General features: G+C 50.6%; 1 protein-coding gene across 3 annotated transcripts in view; it reads left to right on the top strand.

Moving 5' to 3' along the window:
• Nucleotides 1-17,821, top strand: part of NUDCD3 (NudC domain containing 3) — a 61,838-nt gene that overhangs the window by 3,461 nt on the left and 40,556 nt on the right. For all 3 annotated transcript variants that reach the window (XR_006195904.1, XM_042913205.1, XM_042913193.1), the window contains exon 2: nucleotides 1,813-2,111. Coding sequence is in view for 2 of the 3 variants with exons in the window: in XM_042913205.1 (XP_042769139.1) it covers nucleotides 1,813-2,111 (299 nt within the window). In the remaining variant the exon portion in view is untranslated. The remainder of the gene's footprint in view (nucleotides 1-1,812; nucleotides 2,112-17,821) is intronic.

The following is a 17,821-nucleotide window of genomic DNA, read 5'->3' as shown; positions in this document are numbered from 1 at the left end:
CAGCATCTTCGGGAAGGTTTTGGGGAATCCGAAAGCATTTGGCAAAGTTCAGTAGTTAGAGACCTTTTGTTTTGTCTTCCTGCTCAGCACATGGAACGTGAAACATGATTATTTAACGTATGTCTGCATTCCTGTCCTTTGGAAAGGGACTCCGACCTGCTTCTGACCATTCTTCAAGAGCAGTTTTAGGTTCAAGGCAAATTGAAGGGGAAAGTACAGAGGTTTCCCATGTACTTCCTGTCCCCTCAGCCTCCCCCATTACCTGCATCCCCACCAGATGGTGCCTGTGGTACAGTCGATGCACCTGTGTTTCGTGTCAGACTACCCAAACCATAGTTGGCTTTAGGGTTCAGTCTTAGTGATGTCATTTTATGAGGTAGGGACAAGTGTTTAACTGGTGTCCGTCACACAGAGTATTTTTCATGCCGGGAAAATCTGCCATGTTCCACTCATTCCTCCCTCCTGCCCCGTTCGTGGCAACCACTGAACTTTTTACTGTCCCGTGGTTTTGTCTTTTCCAGAATGTCATAGAGTTGGAATCCTACAGAACATGTATGGGCTTTTTTGATTGGTATCTTTCACTTGGTGATATGATATAAGTTTCCTTCTCATCTCTTTACGGCTCCATAGCTCATTTCTTCCTAGTGCTGAGTAATACTCCACTGTCTGGACAGACCGCCATGTGGTATCCATTCACCTACTGAGGGACATTCTAGTTGCTCCCAGGTCGTGGCAGCTACGACTGAGGTTTCTGTGTGGCCCTGTGGGGAGCAGGGCTGCTAGCTGGGCCCCTCCAACCTCCCAGGGAGGCTCTCCCAGTCTTCCCGCCTCCAGTTGCCAGAGGAGCAACCCCCCCCCCCCATGGCCCCACCCCTCGGAGCTCTGGTCTTGCCCCTTGTAGCCCCCAGGGTAACACGTGCCTTTTCTTCAAGGTCTACCCAAGCCCCTTCCTTCCAAGGAACTTCCTAGATTTCCGAGACCTGGAGCGAGCATCTGTGCGCCCACGGCGAGGTACCACAGCGGTTCCTCACGGTCTCCTGGTGGCGCTGTCGTGGACGGGTCTGTGCTAGCCATGTTGGAAGTTGTGTGCGCCCTTGAAAGGTGCATACGAAATGCCATGTTTCTTGTGTGCTCTTCGGGTGGAGAGTCCCAGCACTTGTGTGGGTGTGACTGTCCCAGAAAAGAGTAGGGGCTGGTCCTCATACCAGAATGTTGAGTTCGTAGAGGGTAGGAGCTGTTACTTGGATTTTTTGTGTTCCTTGTTCATTGTAGACACGGCGTGGTTATCTGGGGGATGAAATTCCCACGTTTTTTAAGAGCCATACCCCTTCCACCTGTGCATTGTGGGAAGACTGCAGCTGTCTGGTGACTCTGCTGTACTGAGTGGGTTCAACTTGATTTCCTGTCTTCTCTTCTCGAGTCTGAATTGTTGGCGTCTTTACAGCTCTTGCTACCAGGACAGTGTCTTCTTCCCGTGGCAAGCAGGTCTCACCGGGGGCTGTAAAAAGAACTAAGGACAGGTGAGACCATTTAGTTACGTGTCCTTTAGACCCAGAAGTTGACCAGTGGGCGCATAGGTGCCATGAGCGTTGGCTTACCTGGTTTCCCTTCTGCGCGTTTGGAACTCCTGTTAGAGATTCCTTCACGGCAGCTCCTGGTGAAGTTGAAGTGCGTTTGTGATTTGCCAGGGGGAGCACGTCTGTGGTCTACTAGTTTTCCATTCTCTACTTACCACGTTTGACCACCTTTGCATGGCATGTGTGGCCCAGTACCGGTGGGGAAACTCACGGCCAGTTTGCTGTTCGATTGTAGGTGTTCACAGCCTTTGAGCACATGGCGCGCCAGGATGACGAGAAGAGGAGGAAGGAGCTGGAGGAGAAGGCCAGGAGGAAGGAGGCGGAGGAGGCTGCGGTGGCCGCAGCCGAGCAGGAGCCAGTGCCAGCCGCGGGGCAGGAGGTGGAGGTCGGCCCCAGCACAGACCCCGGGCCTCCAGGACCACCAGGACCCCGGGACGCTGAGCCGGCGGTGGCCCCCAGCTCGGTGGAGGCAGAGCCTGCGGGAGCGTGTGCAGGTGCCACGCAGGCTGCGAAAGGGCCACCAGCCCTTCCCAGGTAAGAATTCCTCCTTTGCGGTTTCTTTCTTGCTTGATATCCGGTGGGTGGCATGGTCATCCCTGGTTCCTGCTTGGTACCACACCAACTCTCCACGTTTAGGTCCCAAGCTGCGGTGCGTCCCAGTAGTGTGCCCATGTGGGGCAGGAGGCCAATCTGCTTCTGTCCTCGTCCTCTTGTCCTCTGCATAAGGCGGGGCTGTGATCCACCCCACTTGTGCAGCCGGTTGAGAGCTAGAGCCAGAATGAGAGCACCGGGCTCCCAGATTCAACCCGCCTGTGTGGAGGCTGTGTTTTGGTGCTGTGGGGACATGTGCCCACTGTGTACCTGGAGTCCCCTGGAAGATGGCCATGTCGTGAGTGGGGTGGTTGGCAAGTAGCCAACCTGTGTGTCAGCTTTCTCCCCTGTGGAGCAGAGGTGATAATGCAGCACCTGTCTCAAAGTCCTCTGTGACTGTCACTTGAGCCTGGGGTCTTGCAGCCTGTGTGTGACCATGCTGGAATCCCCCCCCCCCCCCACGACCATACTCTTCTCCCTTTCCAGGGGCTCTATTTCCTGGCGCTGAGCAGGGCTACACCGTGTGAAGATCTGGCGCCTCCTTGTGTGCAAGCGAGGTGGTGGCAACGGCTGCTTCTGGCCTCCTCTGTTCTAGCACAGTCCGCCTCTGTCCCTTCTCCCCCGTAACTGCTCCATGCTCTTCCCTCTCGTTGCACTCTCTGCTGCAAGTGAGAGGGTCTGTGAATGGAGCTCTTCGGTAACGGTGACAAGCAAAGCAGACAGCCTGTGGCGACACAAAATGTAGGGTAGGGAGGGTTTGTTCCATGAGATTAGGTGGGCGAGACTACGGGGTCGTGACAGCCGTACTAGGTAGTGGTGCTCACGGTCAGCAGTTGTCGGGGCAAGCCTGTTGATGAAGATGAGCAGTTCTTGCAGGTGGATCTTGGGTCAGAAAGGGGCAAGATGGGGGGCGCCTGGGTGGCTCAGTCGGTTAAGCATCTGACTTTGGCTCAGGTCATGGTCTTGCGGTTTGTGGGTTCGAGCCCTGCGTTGGGCTCTGTGCTGACAGCTCGGAGCCTGGAGCCTGCTTCGGATTCTGTGTCTCCTCCTCTCTCTGCCCCTCCCATGCTCGTGCTCTATTTCTGACGGTCTCTCAATAATAAACATTTAAAAAATTAAAAAAAAAAGAAAAGGGGGCAAAATGGGGCCTCGGGCCTGGAAGTGGAGGGGTCTTGGCAGAGAGTCACGAGGTCTGGCCGTTTCCTTCCTCCTCTAACGTTTCCTGTAGTGCAAATCTGCTGGAGATGAATTCCGTCAGCTTTTATTGGTTTGCAAATGTCTTTCTTTGATGCTGATTTCTGAGAATACTTCCGTGGTGTGTAGAATTCCAGATAACTTTTTTTCTTCAGTGTTTTAAAGAATGTCATTTCATTATTTTGTTGTCTTGTGATGAGAAGTGAGTGAGTATTCTCTGTTCCCCTTGGTGGGTCCCCTCTCCCAGGTGCTTTTAAGATATTTATCACTAGTTTCAGGATCTGATTATAACCTCCTGCGGTGTGGTGTTCTCCGTGTTTGTACCCTGGGGGTTTCTCAGCTGCCTTCTGCCTCTGTTGCATTTACCCCCTTCTAAGATCCTTAGTGCCTCCTTTGGAACAGTGTCTAACTCCCTGTCTTCACATTTACTCGTTTCTCCTTTTTAGTGTCTAACCTTCAGTTAAATTCATCAGCACGCTTTTTATTTTCCAGCTCTCCAAATTCCTATTCATTCTTTTTTATGGCCTTGATCTCTACCTTCATTGTTTTTCTCTAAACACATTCCATATCTCATAAACATGATAGCTGTGTAAAGCCTTTATCTGCCAATTCCATCATCTCTGATTTCTTGGTTTGTTATTGGCTGTTTGCTATTGCTTTCTCCTGATTTGGGATTACATTTTCCCGCTTCTTGACATATCTGGTAATTTTTTACTGGATGCCTGACGTTGATGTTATGTAGCTGCATCTCTGGATTTTGTTTTCTTCCTTTAAAGAGTGCCAAGTTTTGTTCTCATTTTTTTTTTTTTTTTTTAGGTTTATTTACTTGAGAGAGAGATAAGGAAAGAATCCCAAGCAGGCTCTGATGCAAGGCTCTGACTCAGGGCTCCATCCCAAGAACCATGAGATTGTGACCTGAGCTGAAACAGAGTCCAGGACCATTAACCAAGCTACCCAGCCGCCCCTGTCCTCACAGTTATTTATCACAGATTAGTATGATTTTTCAGAAGCATGTTTTTCAGCTTTGTTGGGGGCGTGTCTAGAGCACCTCTTATTCCAGGGCTATTTCGGTCCCTGTCGGGGTCACACTCCAGGGGCGCCTGTTTCCCAGAAGCTGTGTTCCCTCCCTGTTGGGGTTGCGCTCATGTGGGGACAGTTGACTGTTTGGCAAAGACTCAGAGGGACCCTGGGCAGTTTTCTGAGTCTTTCTGTGTGTAGCTGCCTGCTTCCTATGGTCTTTGCATAAAATGTTTGGGTATCAGAATGAAGACTGAGCGTACAGAGTTACTCATGTTTATAGACTGTCTTAAAAAAGGTGACCGATGTGGGTGTCGTGATGGCCTGTTTTACGTGGTGGCCTGGAGGGCCCCATCCCAGGGTTCGCTGTGGGGCATTCTGTAGAGGTCATTGGCGCCCGTAACCACTGGACTCCAGGTGAGGGACATCATCCTTGGTGACCTGAGTGGGTCTTATCAGTGAGGTGAAGCGCACTGGAAGCAAGGCAGAGGCTTCCCCGAAGCAGGAGACATTCACACCGTGGAACAGCTTTGCCCCATTCCCAGAGAGCCTGCTTGTGGCCTGCCAGCCACCACAGCTACGTGAGCCCGTTCCTCGCGGGACTCTCCGAGTGTCTGCATGGCGTGCTGCTGGTCATGTCTTTGTGGATGAACCCTGCTGCACACAGATACTCCTGTCGTATGATGTTATGTGAGAAAAGCAGTTTTCAGTGTGATGCCGAATTTGAAAAACGTGAAGTTATACGCATGCAGAGAACACAGCCTGTGAGGGGATAAATGGTGAGTCCTGGTTATCAGAGAGTGGTGGTTTGGGCTTTTATTATCATCTTTCCCCCCTTACCGTATCTTCTAAGTTCCTACAATGAGCATACATTTTGTTTTACTAAATTTTTTATCTCATTTTTAAAAATAATTCAAAAGCTTTTTTTTTTTTTTAATTTTTTTTTTTTTTAACATTTATTTATTTTTGAGACAGAGAGAGACAGAGCATGAACAGGGGAGGGGCAGAGAGAGAGGGAGACACAGAATCTGAAGCAGGCTCCAGGCTCTGAGCTGTCAGCACAGAGCCTGACGCGGGGCTCGAACTCACGGACCGCAAGATCGTGACCTGAGCCGAAGTCGGCCGCTTAACCGACTGAGCCACCCAGGCGCCCCCCAAAAAGCTTTTTTAAAAGAGGGGATTTGTTTTTAATTTGTGGGTTAGGGTTCGAATGGCTGCTTCATTCACATGTTGAGACCCTATTTTTCTGTTCTTGAACCTACAAGTTGTATTCTGGGCTGGAATCAGCCTGAGTTGTGCGAGTTGCGCACCAGTGTGGGTACAGAGTGAAGACTGGGGTGTGTTCCGGGATCCTTGGCCTCGTGCCGCAGGACCAACCCTTCCAAGGATGGGCACCTTCTTCGCCTTCAGGTCCTAACTGGCTTTCCGTGAGCAGATCAGGAAGTTGTGGCTCCCACGTCTCTCATTGGAGCGGAGCCGCAGCGCTGTGGCAGTCCTGGGGAAGGAATGGAAAGCCACCCTTTCCCGGTTCTGCCATTAGTGGCACCCCACGTCCTTCCGGTCAGTGCTCAAGATCGCTTGTCCTATAAACTGTAGCTCTCTGGGGTTGTGCTGAGTAGTGTAATGACACAGGGGCCCTGCCCAGTGTGGGCCGTCTGTTCACAAGCAAGTCACCTGCACTCTGGGTCTGAGCTGGCTGATTTCTGCTCCTCCTGTTTGCCACCCGTGTGCTGGCAGTCCTGCCCGGATTGGCAGTGATGACGGCAGACTCTCCCTTCTCTGGTTGGACAGGAAAGTCACATATACACTTACTGACTTAAACAGATTCAGCATAGGCACCAGGGAAAAACCAAGTAAGAGAGTGAAAACCTACATCTTTGTGTCTTATGTGTGTATGTTTGTCATCAGCTATTGGTTGTGGATGGTAGAGGGATGTTTTGTCTTGCTGTGATGTAGTTCACCCCGCAGCACAGTTTGCTCGTTGGCAGTAGTTCCTGACTTCTGCAGGTGTGGTCTTGTGAGCGCCATCGTGCTTCAGACAGGGTCCCACCCAGTCCCCCATCTGGACCTATGCCAACCACGGGTCTGTTCTTTTTTTAAATTTTTTTTAATATTTGTTTATTTTTGAGAAAGAGAGGCAGAGCACGAGAAGGGGAGGGGCAGAGAGAGAGGGAGACACAGAATCCGAAGCAGGCTCCACGCTTTGAGCTGTCAGCACAGAGCCCAACACACAAGCTGTGAGATCATGACCTGAGCCGAAGTCAGATGCTTAACCAACTGAGCCAGCCAGGCGTCTCCATGGGTCTGTTTTCTTCCCCCCAATTTTTGCAGTCTTATGTTTTTGTCTGTAATTGTATACTGATTTTCATCTTAAAGCCACACATATGGGGTTTTTTTGGTGAATGAGGGGTTATTTGAGGGAAACTTGAATTGGACCTAATTTTCCCGTGGCTGTGAATTTCATTCTTGATGCTGCCCTGCTGTCATTGTCAGGACCTTTCCAGTGAAGTTCAGGAATGCCCCTCCCCGCTGCTTAAAGTGCTCAGTTCTTTAGCGGAGAGAGGGCGTTTGGGCACACAGATGTCCTTGTGCACACAGCAGCTTAGCATTGAGAACATGTCTGTGTCTGCAAGGAGCGTCCACAGTAAAGACACTGGAGGAGGTGCTGCCCGAGTCCTGGCGTTTGCCCCGTGCGTGGCCCTGTGCCCTGGGCTCAGAGGACTCCTGGGGTGCTGGGCAGCTTTCAGAAATGCCGCCCGCATCACTGGTGCTGTGAAAGGACAGGGGCTGAATTCCAGTAGCATCAAAGGCCTGTGAGGCCCCTCTCGGAGCCCTGGGGGGCTCCCCTCTTGCATTCCGGGTCTGGGGTCTCCTGTAGCCCCCCTCTTGGCCAGCAGGTGGCGCTGTAGGTAATGCAGTGATAGTTGCATTGGCTGGTGCTGGCGAGCCTACAGTAATCCGCAGAGGCTGTGCCTTGTCTGGCTTTTGCCTTTAGAAGTCACAAACAGAACTCTTTAAAAGAGAAGAAAATAAAGGAATAATTATCAGGGAGTAAATGATCACTTGGAAATAGTGTCTCTGCCCTTAGAGCTGTGCCTGGATGAGGGACAGGGTGCTCCCAGGCTGCCCATGTTGAGGGTGGTGTGTGCCCCGGGAGCATCCAGGCCATCCTTCCCTGCGCAGGAAGCACTCCACTGAGTGGTGGGGGGTTGGGGGGAGGGGGTCTCCTGGAAGAGTGTGGTGCGCTGGATAGCTGCTTGCTGCGGTCCCTGGTTTTGATGGCATGGCCCTTGTGTCCTGTTGTGGGACAGATCCAGGTGCTTCCTAGGATGGGGACGGAGTCATTTGGAGGAGAGCTTTCAGGTTTCCTAGCAGCACTCTTGGCAGTTGCTTTGTTTCTGTCCCGGTTTGGCTGCCCCCAGACCCGGGCGCAGCCCCCTGTTCCTCCGTGCTCCCATCCACGCCCACCCTCAGCAGAGCCTCCTGGCCGTCTGTCCTCATCTCACGGTCCACTCAACGCTGGTGGTTCCGCCGTGTTTCAGCGTTGGGCAGCAGCCTGCTGGACATGTGAGCTGAGCCCGACAGGTGTACTGACTTGGTTTCATAGCGTGTTTCCTGTGGTCTCGTGCCCTAGGGGTGCTGCTTCCTGCCGGGGCATCCACTCCTGATGAGCTGGCTTCTTGGCTTTGTCTCTAAACGGGTCCTTTGTTGGCTCTGGCCTCTCCAGGTGCCCGTGGCAGGAGGCCCCTTGCCAGAGTCACATGGACATGCCAGAACACCACCCCACAACACCACCCCGTGTAGCCGCCCTGTTGGCTGCATCACACCTGCTGAACGCGGATCCCCACACATAGTGAGCGGGCACGAGCTTCTGCGAACAGTATTCCTTCTCTCACACGAGCCACCTGTCTCTCTCTCCGGCCCATCTGGGGTGGACGCTGCTGTCGCCCTCCAACCATTCGCTCTGAAACTGCCCCTTCTCTGAGCCCCCCCTCACGTGCCCTCCACAGGGTATGAGTTCTCCAAATCCAGAGAGTCTGATTCAGGTTGTTGGTTACAAGTACTTTTTTTCTTTCTAGAAGCTGCAGTTTTGTCTTTGTTTTGCAGTTAATTTCTAGCTTACAGGCTTCATCTTTAGAAGAGGTTGGCCTGCACATCTTAGAACAGTGACTTGTACTGAGTGCGTTGGGTACTGAAACTGTGTGGGAAAAGTGACCTTGCATCCTGGCCTGTGGGGTGGAGGCCAGGGGGAGCGCATCTGTGTGTTGGGGGGAGGCTTGTGGAAACCCGGGGAGCTCGTCCCCCTGGAAGTCTGCTGATTTTTACAGATAGAGGGATTGGGATGTAAGTGCCGAAGATTTGCTTAAAACCTTGCGGTTAGAAGGCAGGGCCAGTGTCAGTGGGACTTGAAGCCTTAAGTACTTGGTGCTCTCCAAGGCCTGAACTTGGATGTGTTTGCTTTGCTGTGTTAAGAAAAAAGTAGCTGGGGCACTTGGGTGGCTCAGTCAGTTGAGCGCCAGACTTCGGTTCAGGTCATGATCTCACAGCTTGTGAGTTCAAGCCCTGTGTCAGGCTCTGTGCTGACAGCTCAGAGCCTGGAGCCTGCTTTGGATTCTGTGTCTCCCTCTCTCTCTGCTCCTCTCCTGCCTGTGCTCTGTCTCTCTCTCTCTCTCAAAAATAAATTAAAAAAAAAAAAAATGAAAAAAGAAAAAAAGCAGCTATTACCAGATCTGAGAAATACTTTTCAGAAGTAAAACAACCAGCTTGTAGTTAAACATATTTCTAGAACATTAAAGAATGTAACGTTTTATGCTAGCTGCTTTTTTTTTTCATTGAAAAGGAAATATATGCACCTTGCCAAAAACGCATCAGGTAGAATTTAAACACGGAGGAGAGCAGACAGCGTGTCGTAAGGAACCCACACACACTTGTTGCCGGCCACCAGCCTCAGCACCTGACATGGCCCCCTGTGGAGTCATTTTAAAACAAATTCTGGGGCACCTGGGTATCTCAGTCCCTTATGTATCCAATTCTTTTGATCTCAGCTCAGGTTGTGATCTTGCAGTCGGGGGATTGAGCTCCGCATTGGGCTCTGTGCTGAGCTTGGAGCCTGCTCAGGATTCTCTCTCTCTCCTCCCTTGCCCCTCCCCTGCTGGCGTGTGTGCTCTTGCTCACAAAATAAATGAAAACAACAAAAAGCAAATTCCACTTCATCTGTCAATATTTTCAACTAGTGTTTAAATTTCCAGCTTTATTCTATGCCCTACTTTAATAATAAAGATTTGTTTAAATCTGTAAATAAGGCTCCAGCCACATACCATTTGTAGCTGACCTACTTATTTTATTTTCTCACAGCTGATTTGTTAAAAAAAAAAAAAAAGAATCAGGGCACTCAGCTGGCTCAGTTGGTGGAGAACTTAGCTCTTGATCTCGGGGTCATGGGTTCAAGCCCCATGTTGGGCATAGAGTGCACCTAAAAATAGCAAACAGGTTGTTGGTATGTTGTTTCCCGCTAACTGATTGTTATAGGGTGAAGTAAATTGGTAGTTACGTTTTGGGTGAACGTTTTGGAAAGTTACAAGAGTGTGTAGTGGAAATGAGTTCTCCCTAATAGGAACCATTGTCCATACTTTCTTTTGTGAAATGCGCATGTTCTCTACAACTTTTATTTTTTACGTTTACATGTATACATATGTCTGTGTTGTGTCCCTCATCACATATGCTGTGCTGCATGTGGACTTTCTGTTTCACCTGCAAGCGTGCTGGGGTCTCCCTGCTGCCAGGCGCTCGTCTCGCTTGGGGGCTCTGTTGTGTCCTCACGGCCCCCACGTCACGCAGGTGAGGACCCGCCCGAGCTAGGGCTGCGTTGGAGATAAGCAGAACCTGGGTTTGCCTTTGGCGGGGAGGGCAGTGTTCCACTACACAACCCACAGCCCTGCTGTCGCGTAGCCCTCCCCGCTCCCCAGCTTGTCCTTGAAATCACTTGTATTTGGGGCTTTTAAAGCTGACTCCTGGACCCACCCCTACTGATCTGATTGAATTGCCCTTGGTGGGAAAGGTGGGGGGGAAGCATGTGTCGTGATTTTCAGAAGCTTTCCAGGTGACTCTGTTGCCAGGTTTTTCTCCTGACTGCCTTCAAGTATTCCACCTGGTGGGTGTAGCGTCACTAACCAGGGACCCCGTGGGGAGTGTAATTAGGTGGTTTCCGGTCTGCTTCCGTCACCGATGATGCTGCTGCTGCAATGAATACGCTGTGCGTGTTTCTTGGAAAATGTGTATGAATATCTGTTGGATGAATTCCCGGGACAGGAGTTACTGGGTCAGAGGGTGCAGTGTGTGTAACTGTGACGGGTATTGCCGTATTGGCCCCAGAGAGAGTACCAGTTTTCCCACTGCCAGGCTCTCGGTGGCGCCTGACCCACCCCGGACGCCCACCGAGGCCCTGGCTCGCCGCTTGGCCACTCTCGCTTTGTTGCGTTGCTTTATCTGACACATGTTGGGTTCTGATTGGCTTTGTGTATGTCGCTGTGTTTTTTTTTCCTTTTCCGTTCTGTTTACTCACAGGTATTAAACGCTTTGTTTTATTTGTTTGCCAGGACTAGGCTATTTTGTTTACCAGCACTTTATTATAACACGTTTTCGCACGTGGTGGACTAGGGGTTTATCTCCCTGTCCCCTGCCCACCGACCCCCCAGCTTTTCTGGAAAAATTTTCCATGTAAAATTCTGTTGAAATCTTCATTGAAATACATTAAATTTATGTTTTACATTAGAGGTAATTGACATTTTTACATTATTGAGTCTTTTTGTTTGAGAACAGGCTATGTCTTCATTACTCGTTCTGTTTTATGTTCCCCTGTATTACATCAGTGTAGTAAGACTTTGTCTTCTCTGGCTGACGTCATTGTAAAAATACAGCGTATGACACAGGGAACATGTGAAGTATGTGTTAACTGACTGTTATCACTGAGGCTTCCAGGCAGTGGTAGGCTGTTAGTATGTAAGGTTTTAGAGAGGCAGAAGTCAGAGGTGGATTTTCCACTGCAGAGAGCAGTTGGCGCCCTTAACCTCTGCATGGTTCAGGAATACAGAATAGTTAGTATCTATTTCTTAATAACAACTGTATTTAGTAATAACTTATATACATTTTTAACATTTAGAATTTTAAATGCTCCTGCATTTTTTCTCGCCCTTGAAATTTGCCCAACGCACCTGGAAGGATGGGGCTGATGGTTGCTGAGGGAAGAGCAAGAGGGGCTGGTCCTGGGGGCTTCGGGTTGGGCCAGGGCTGCTTTGGGTCTGAGGGGCTGAAAGCCGTGTAGGGGCAGCCTGGCCTGGTACAGCGATTCAGCAGTTCCACACATCATCAGTGCTCATCATGACCAGTGCCCTCCTTAGTCTCCATCAGCAGTTTCCCCTTTGCCCCATTGACTTCCCCTCTGGTGGCCAGCAGTATGTTCTCTGTAGTTAAGAGTCTGTTTCTCGGTTTGTCTCTCTCTCTGTTTCTTTTGCTTGTTTTATTTTTTAAATTCCACATATGAGTTAAATCACGGTATTCGTTTTTCTCTGACTTATTTTGCTTCGCATTATATTCTCTAGATCCATCCCTGTTGTTGCAAGTGGTTAAGATTTCATTCTTTTTTATGGCCGAATAATAGTCCATCGTGTATATATATCTCATCTTTATCCGTTCATCCATCAATAGACACTTGGCTTATTCACATAATTTGGCTATTGTAAATATGCTGCAGTAAACATAGGAGTGCATATATCTTTTCAAATTAGTGTTTTCATAGTCTTTGGGTAAATTCCAAGTAGTGGAATTACCGGTTCACATTTCTATTTTTAATTTGTTGAGGAACTTCTATACTCTCTTCCAGAGTGGCCGCACCAGTTTGCCTTCCCACCAGCAGTGCGTGAGGGTTCCTTTTTCTGCACATCCTCACCATGTTTTTTTGTCTTTTTGATACTAGCCATTATGACAGGTGTGACATGGGATCTCATCATGGTTTTGATTTGTATTTCCTTGATGATGAGTGATGTTGAGCATCTTTTCATGTGTCTGTTGGCCATCTGGAGGTCATCTTTGGGGAAATATCTGTTCATGTCTTCTGCCTATTTTTAATTAGATTGTTTGATTTTGAGGTGTTGGTTTGTATAAGTTCTTTATATATCTTGGACACTAATCCTTTATCTGAGATGTTATTTGCAAATATCTCTTCCCATTTTATATGTTTTCTTTTAGATTTGATTCTTTTGCTGTGCAGAAACTTTTAATTTTGATGAAGTCCCAATAGTTCATTTTTGCTTTTATTTCCCATGGCTCAGGGGACATATCTAAAAAAATGTTGCTATGGCTGATGTTGGAGAAATTACTACCTGTGCTCTCCTCTGGGATTTTTTTTTTTTTTTAAGCTTATTTATTTATTTTGAGACACAGAAAGAAAATGTGAGCAGGAAAGGGGCAGAGAGAGAATCCCAGGCAGGCTCCACGCTGATAGCAGAGAGCTCATTGCAGGCCTTGAACTCAGAAACTGTGGGATCATGACCTGAGCTGAAATGGAGTCAGATGCTTAAGCAACTGAGCCACATACGCGCCCCCCTCCTTCAGACTTTTGATGGTTTCTATCTCACATTTAGATCTTCCATCGTTTTGAATTTATTTTTGTGTATGGTGTAAGAAAGTGGTCCTGGTTCATTCTTCGGCATGTGCTGTGCAGTTCTCCCAGCACCATTTGTTGAAGAGACTTTTTCCAATTATATATAGTTTACCACTTTGTTGAAGATTAATTGACCATATAATTGTGGATTTATTTCTGGTTTTCTGTTTTGTTCCACTGCTCTGTGTGTCTGTTTTTGTGCCACTACCACACTGTCCTGACTACGGCTTTGTAATATAATTTGGAAGTCTGGAATTGTGTTGCCTCCAGTTTTGTTTTTCTTTTTCAGGATTGCTTTGGCTCTTTGGAGTCTTTTGTGGTTCCACACAAGTTTTAGGATTGTTTTGTTCTAGCTCTGTGAAAAACACTGTTGGTATTTTGTTGGGGATCGCATTTAACGTGTAGATTGCTTTGGGTAGTATGGACATTTTAACAGTGTTTGTTCTTCTAATCCAGGAGCATGGAATGTCTTTCCGTGTGTTAGTACTGTCTTCAGTTTCTTCCATCAGTGTTTCATGGTTTTCAGAGTACAGGTCTTTCACCTCTTTGGTTAGGTTTATTCTTAGATATTTTATTATTTTCAGTGCAATTGTAAATGGGATTGTTTCCTTAATTTGTCTTTCTGCTGCTTCATTATTAGTGTATAGAAATGCAACCGATTTTTGTACGTTGATTCTGTATTCTGAGACTTTACTGGATGTGTTAGTTCTAGTGTTTTTTTTGGTGGAGTCTTGCGGGGTTTCTATATAGAGTACCATATCACCTACAAAAAGAAGTTTGACTTCTCCTCGCTGCATTGGATGTCTTTTATTTCTTTGTGTTGTCAGATTGCTGAGGCTAGGACTTCCAGTACTATGTTGAATAGAAGTGGTGACCATGGACATCCCTGTCATGTTCCTGAACTTAGGGGAAAAGCTCTCAGTTTTTCCCTACTGAGTATGATATTCTCTGAGGGTTTTTCCTATGATGGCCTTTATCATGTTGAGTTATGTTCCCTCTAAATCTACTTCATTGAGGGTTTTTATCAACAAACGGATGTTGTACTTGGTCAAAGGCTTTTTCTGCATTCATTGAAATAATAATATGGTTTTTGTCCTTGCTCTTAGGATGTGATTTGTGAACAGTGAACCACCCTTGAATCCTGGGAATAAATCCCATGTGATGGTGGCGAATGATTTTTTTTAATGTACTGTTGGATTTCATCTGCTAGTATTTTATTGGGAATTTTTGCATCTGTCTTTGTCAGTGATAATGGTCTGTAGCTCTCTTTTTTAGTGGGGTCTCCTCTGGTTTTGGAATCAGGGTACTGCTGTTGGCTCTGTGGGTCTTGTCCACTCTGTGTCCTGTCGCCTGGAGCATACCTGGCACATAGTTGGCACTCATACCAGTTGAGCCAATGAATGATTCCGGTTTAAAGTCACTTTAGAACATGATAAACCCTTGAGCTTGAGCACATCTGATGGATGCCATGACCTAGTAACGCTCGGCTTCCCTCGAGTTTTCAGAGTAATGGCGCTTGCCTTACGCCTGCTCTCTTTCTCCTGTCGTCTTTTATGGCAACTCTGTGTTCTTCAGGCCCCCTGCTGGGCCCGGAAGCCTTTGTGGCATTTCCCGGAGAGCCTCCCTGGTGGCATGAGCCGCAGCAGGCCAGCGCCCTGGACGGTGCGCCAGGGGGCCCGTCTGCACAGGCCTCAGGCTTGTGAGCCTTCCCTCGGGAGCAGGAGCTATCTGGCCTGCATGCGTCCTCCTGGAAGTGGCGTCCTCTCAGAAGCCCACAGTGGGTGGCAGGCAGAGTTGGAGCGTCCAGGGGGTGCTGACAGAGGGTGCGTGGCAGCCTGGTCGCGCCCCTTGCCGCGAGGACCCACGGAGGAGGCCCTGTCGGATGGCCATGCTGTGAGCCAGGCCTGGAGGCCTGGGTCTGGGGCGGCGGAGCAAGGCCAGCGGGCGCTCTCCTGCTGCTTGTTTCGAGGTCTCTGAAAACACTTTGTATTTTTAGATTATTCAGATTTGCTGAGAAACCTGTTACAAAGATCTTACAGAGAGTTCCCACATCCCCAGATGCCAGTGTCTTCTGTGAGTGGGGGCTGCCCAGGGCTCATCTGAAGGCCGCCTTCCCACATCGCCCCTGGTCCCCGCCCGGCTGCCACCCTGGTCCTCACTCCCCTGGCGCCCGGAGCAGCTACTGCTGAGGTCCCAGGCTGGCTTGTGCAGGTGTCCATGGGGCTGTCCTGCGGAACAGCTTCTCCCCCCTCCCTGCTCTCTCAGCTGTCCGTGCGCTTGTGTGGACGCGTCTTCACTGGTGTCCGCCTCTGGTTCTTTTGCTCAGGGTGCCCCATCCTGTGGACTTGTCCTGTTGACACGTTTTCATGGTTTCTGAGCATGTGTCCGTGTTGTCACGCCATGCGGTGTGCAGATCCTCCTGCACGGTTCCAGAACCGGGAGCTGGAGCCAGGCCTGTTCATGCCCGTTGCCTGGTCTGGATTTTGTCACCCGCTGAAACCGTCCTCAGCTTTTCACTTCCCGATCACAGCCCACGTTCCCTTTTGTGAATTGTATGGTGCGGACTGGAGGAAAATGCATTCACATGCCAGTCCCATGTTGCTCAGCCGCTGGCCTCTGGGCCACTGTTTCCCCGCATGCACTGGGGGGGAAGCCGTTGGCTTCCTGGCTCACCCGAGGGGCGTGTGAGGCAGTGCTCGGGCGTGGGAACCTGGCTGGGCCCGCCGCTCTCTCTCAGTGGTGCTTGTGCACCGAGCGTGTGGGTCCTTTCGTCTCTCTTCAGGAGCGCCAGCCCAGGGGGTCTGCTGACCGGAGGCGGTGGAGACGGGTGGCGTGTCATGGTCCCTGATTGTATGAATGGTGCTGTTTTCCTTGGGTGGCACCGTCGTGTTGCAGGGTGGGAAGGAGCTGCTTCCCTGCAGGGGTGTGGTGTGGCTGACAGTGGGCGGAGCCTGGGGGGTGGTCAGCCAGGGGCTACAGGGGTGTGGTGTGGCTGATAGCAGGTGCAGCCTGGGGGTTGGCGAGGGGACATTGGAAGGAAGGCAGCCAGTGCCCTTAGGTGTCCACGGCAGCGGCCCCAAGTCCCCATGTGCTTGCATAGCATCTTCAAGGAGGGGGGGTGTCATGCTCCCTTCCTGGCACCTGTAGGGTGGGGGACAGGGGGTCTGGGTTGCTCCCCCAACTGGTCCCAGTGCCCTGCCCGGGCCATCCCTCTGTCCATACCCTCCCCCCCCCCCCCCCCCCCCAGCGTCCCTGTGCAGTCAGACTCCCTGAGAGCTTTGTCTGCTCCAGTGCTCCGCAGTAAGTGGGCGGTGGGACTAGCTGTGACCTAGAAACACCTGAGCGTTTTCCAGGAGGCCCCCGGGAAGCAGAACACAGGAGGAGGATGTCATTTCTGATGCTTGTGCCCTCTCCCAGGAGAGCAGACTTCGGGTCCTTGTTTCCTCTTGTGGCCGTGACCCAGTGCCTGCGCCCCGGCACGGTGGGTACTGCACAGGGTGGGCGTGGCAATGACGGACTTCCTGACCTGCTCCCGGGTGACTGCCCACCCTGCGCCCTAAACAGGAGGATCTCTGAGGAAAACAGGTCCCAGGCTCTCGGAACAACAAAAGCAGCAGAGCCTGCGTCAGAGTCAGGAAGAAGGGGAGCAGTCACCCCCCACAAGGGCCCACAAATGTGGTGCGGTCCCCTCTCTGGCGGGTCAGCACGGCCCTCTCTGGTGACAGGGTCCTCTGTGGAATGTCAGGGCCATGGGGAAGGGCTCCGCCGAGCGTGGTCCTGGGACGAGACTCTGCGGGCCTGGCAGCCCGTCCCGGCTGCGGGCCTGTCTGTGCCAGCATCGTGTCCCCGCTCTGGATCTCTGCTTGAGCGCCTGGGGTTTTGCTGCTGTAGCCCTTATTTAGATCTGTTTCCATGGTAGCTCTCCAGCCTTGGAGCTTCCTTTTTCCTGAAACATAGGTTTTTGTTGGCAATTTGGAAATGCTGCCTGCAGATACTTGAAGGGGCCGTGGTGGTGGAAGAGGGGGTGCAGTGGGGCTCTGTCTGCTTCACTGGGACCCCTGCCTCTGTCTCTCCATGGAGAGGCCTTTTGGGAGACGCGTGAGGGCACAGGATGCCGATGCCTCCCCTGCTCGCCACGGGTTCTGCATTCTGGACCAGCTTTGGGCTCCATGCCTGAGTGAGCAGGTGTGGTTCTTACACCCCTGCCCGCACGGGGCCTCCCCCCGTGCCATCTGCATCTCTGCTGCCCACGGTACGTCTTGCACGAGCATCCCCATCGACCTTGATGCTGCGTGTCCTCCAGGGTGGGTGCCCAGTGTCCTCTGCTGGGCTGTGCTCCACGACCTGGCCTTCTTCCGGAATTCTGGCAGGGTGGGGACTATACAGATGACCACAAGGTCTCCAGAAGTGACCCGTACTCATTGGGGGAAACTTGGAGATACGTATTTAAACAAGACAAAAGGATTAAAAGCGCCTCTGACACTGGTAATGACCGTTATGTGTTCTCTGGTTGCTGGGTCGTGCCCGGCTGGGCCCCCACTGAATGTCGGCCCCTCTGTCCTGCAGACACTCAAGAGTTAAAGCTTTCTGGTGTAGATGTGAGTTATCTGTCTGCACCCTTACCCCGGGGGTCCTGGGATAGAGTGATGCGTTCCCGCATCAACTGGACCACGGGGCCTTTTCTTTCCCATTTAGCCTGCTCTCCCCTTGAGGGGCACTTGTCTGGAGAAGCCTAAAGTAGATTTCATCTAGAAAGTAGATTTCTTTGCAATTTGTCATGATC

This window comes from Panthera leo, chromosome A2 (genome assembly GCF_018350215.1).
Source record: "Panthera leo isolate Ple1 chromosome A2, P.leo_Ple1_pat1.1, whole genome shotgun sequence".
NCBI classification, from domain to species: domain Eukaryota; kingdom Metazoa; phylum Chordata; class Mammalia; order Carnivora; family Felidae; genus Panthera; species Panthera leo.
The sequence above is the reverse complement of the archived record's forward strand: the minus strand, read 5'-3'. Positions and strand labels throughout refer to the sequence as shown.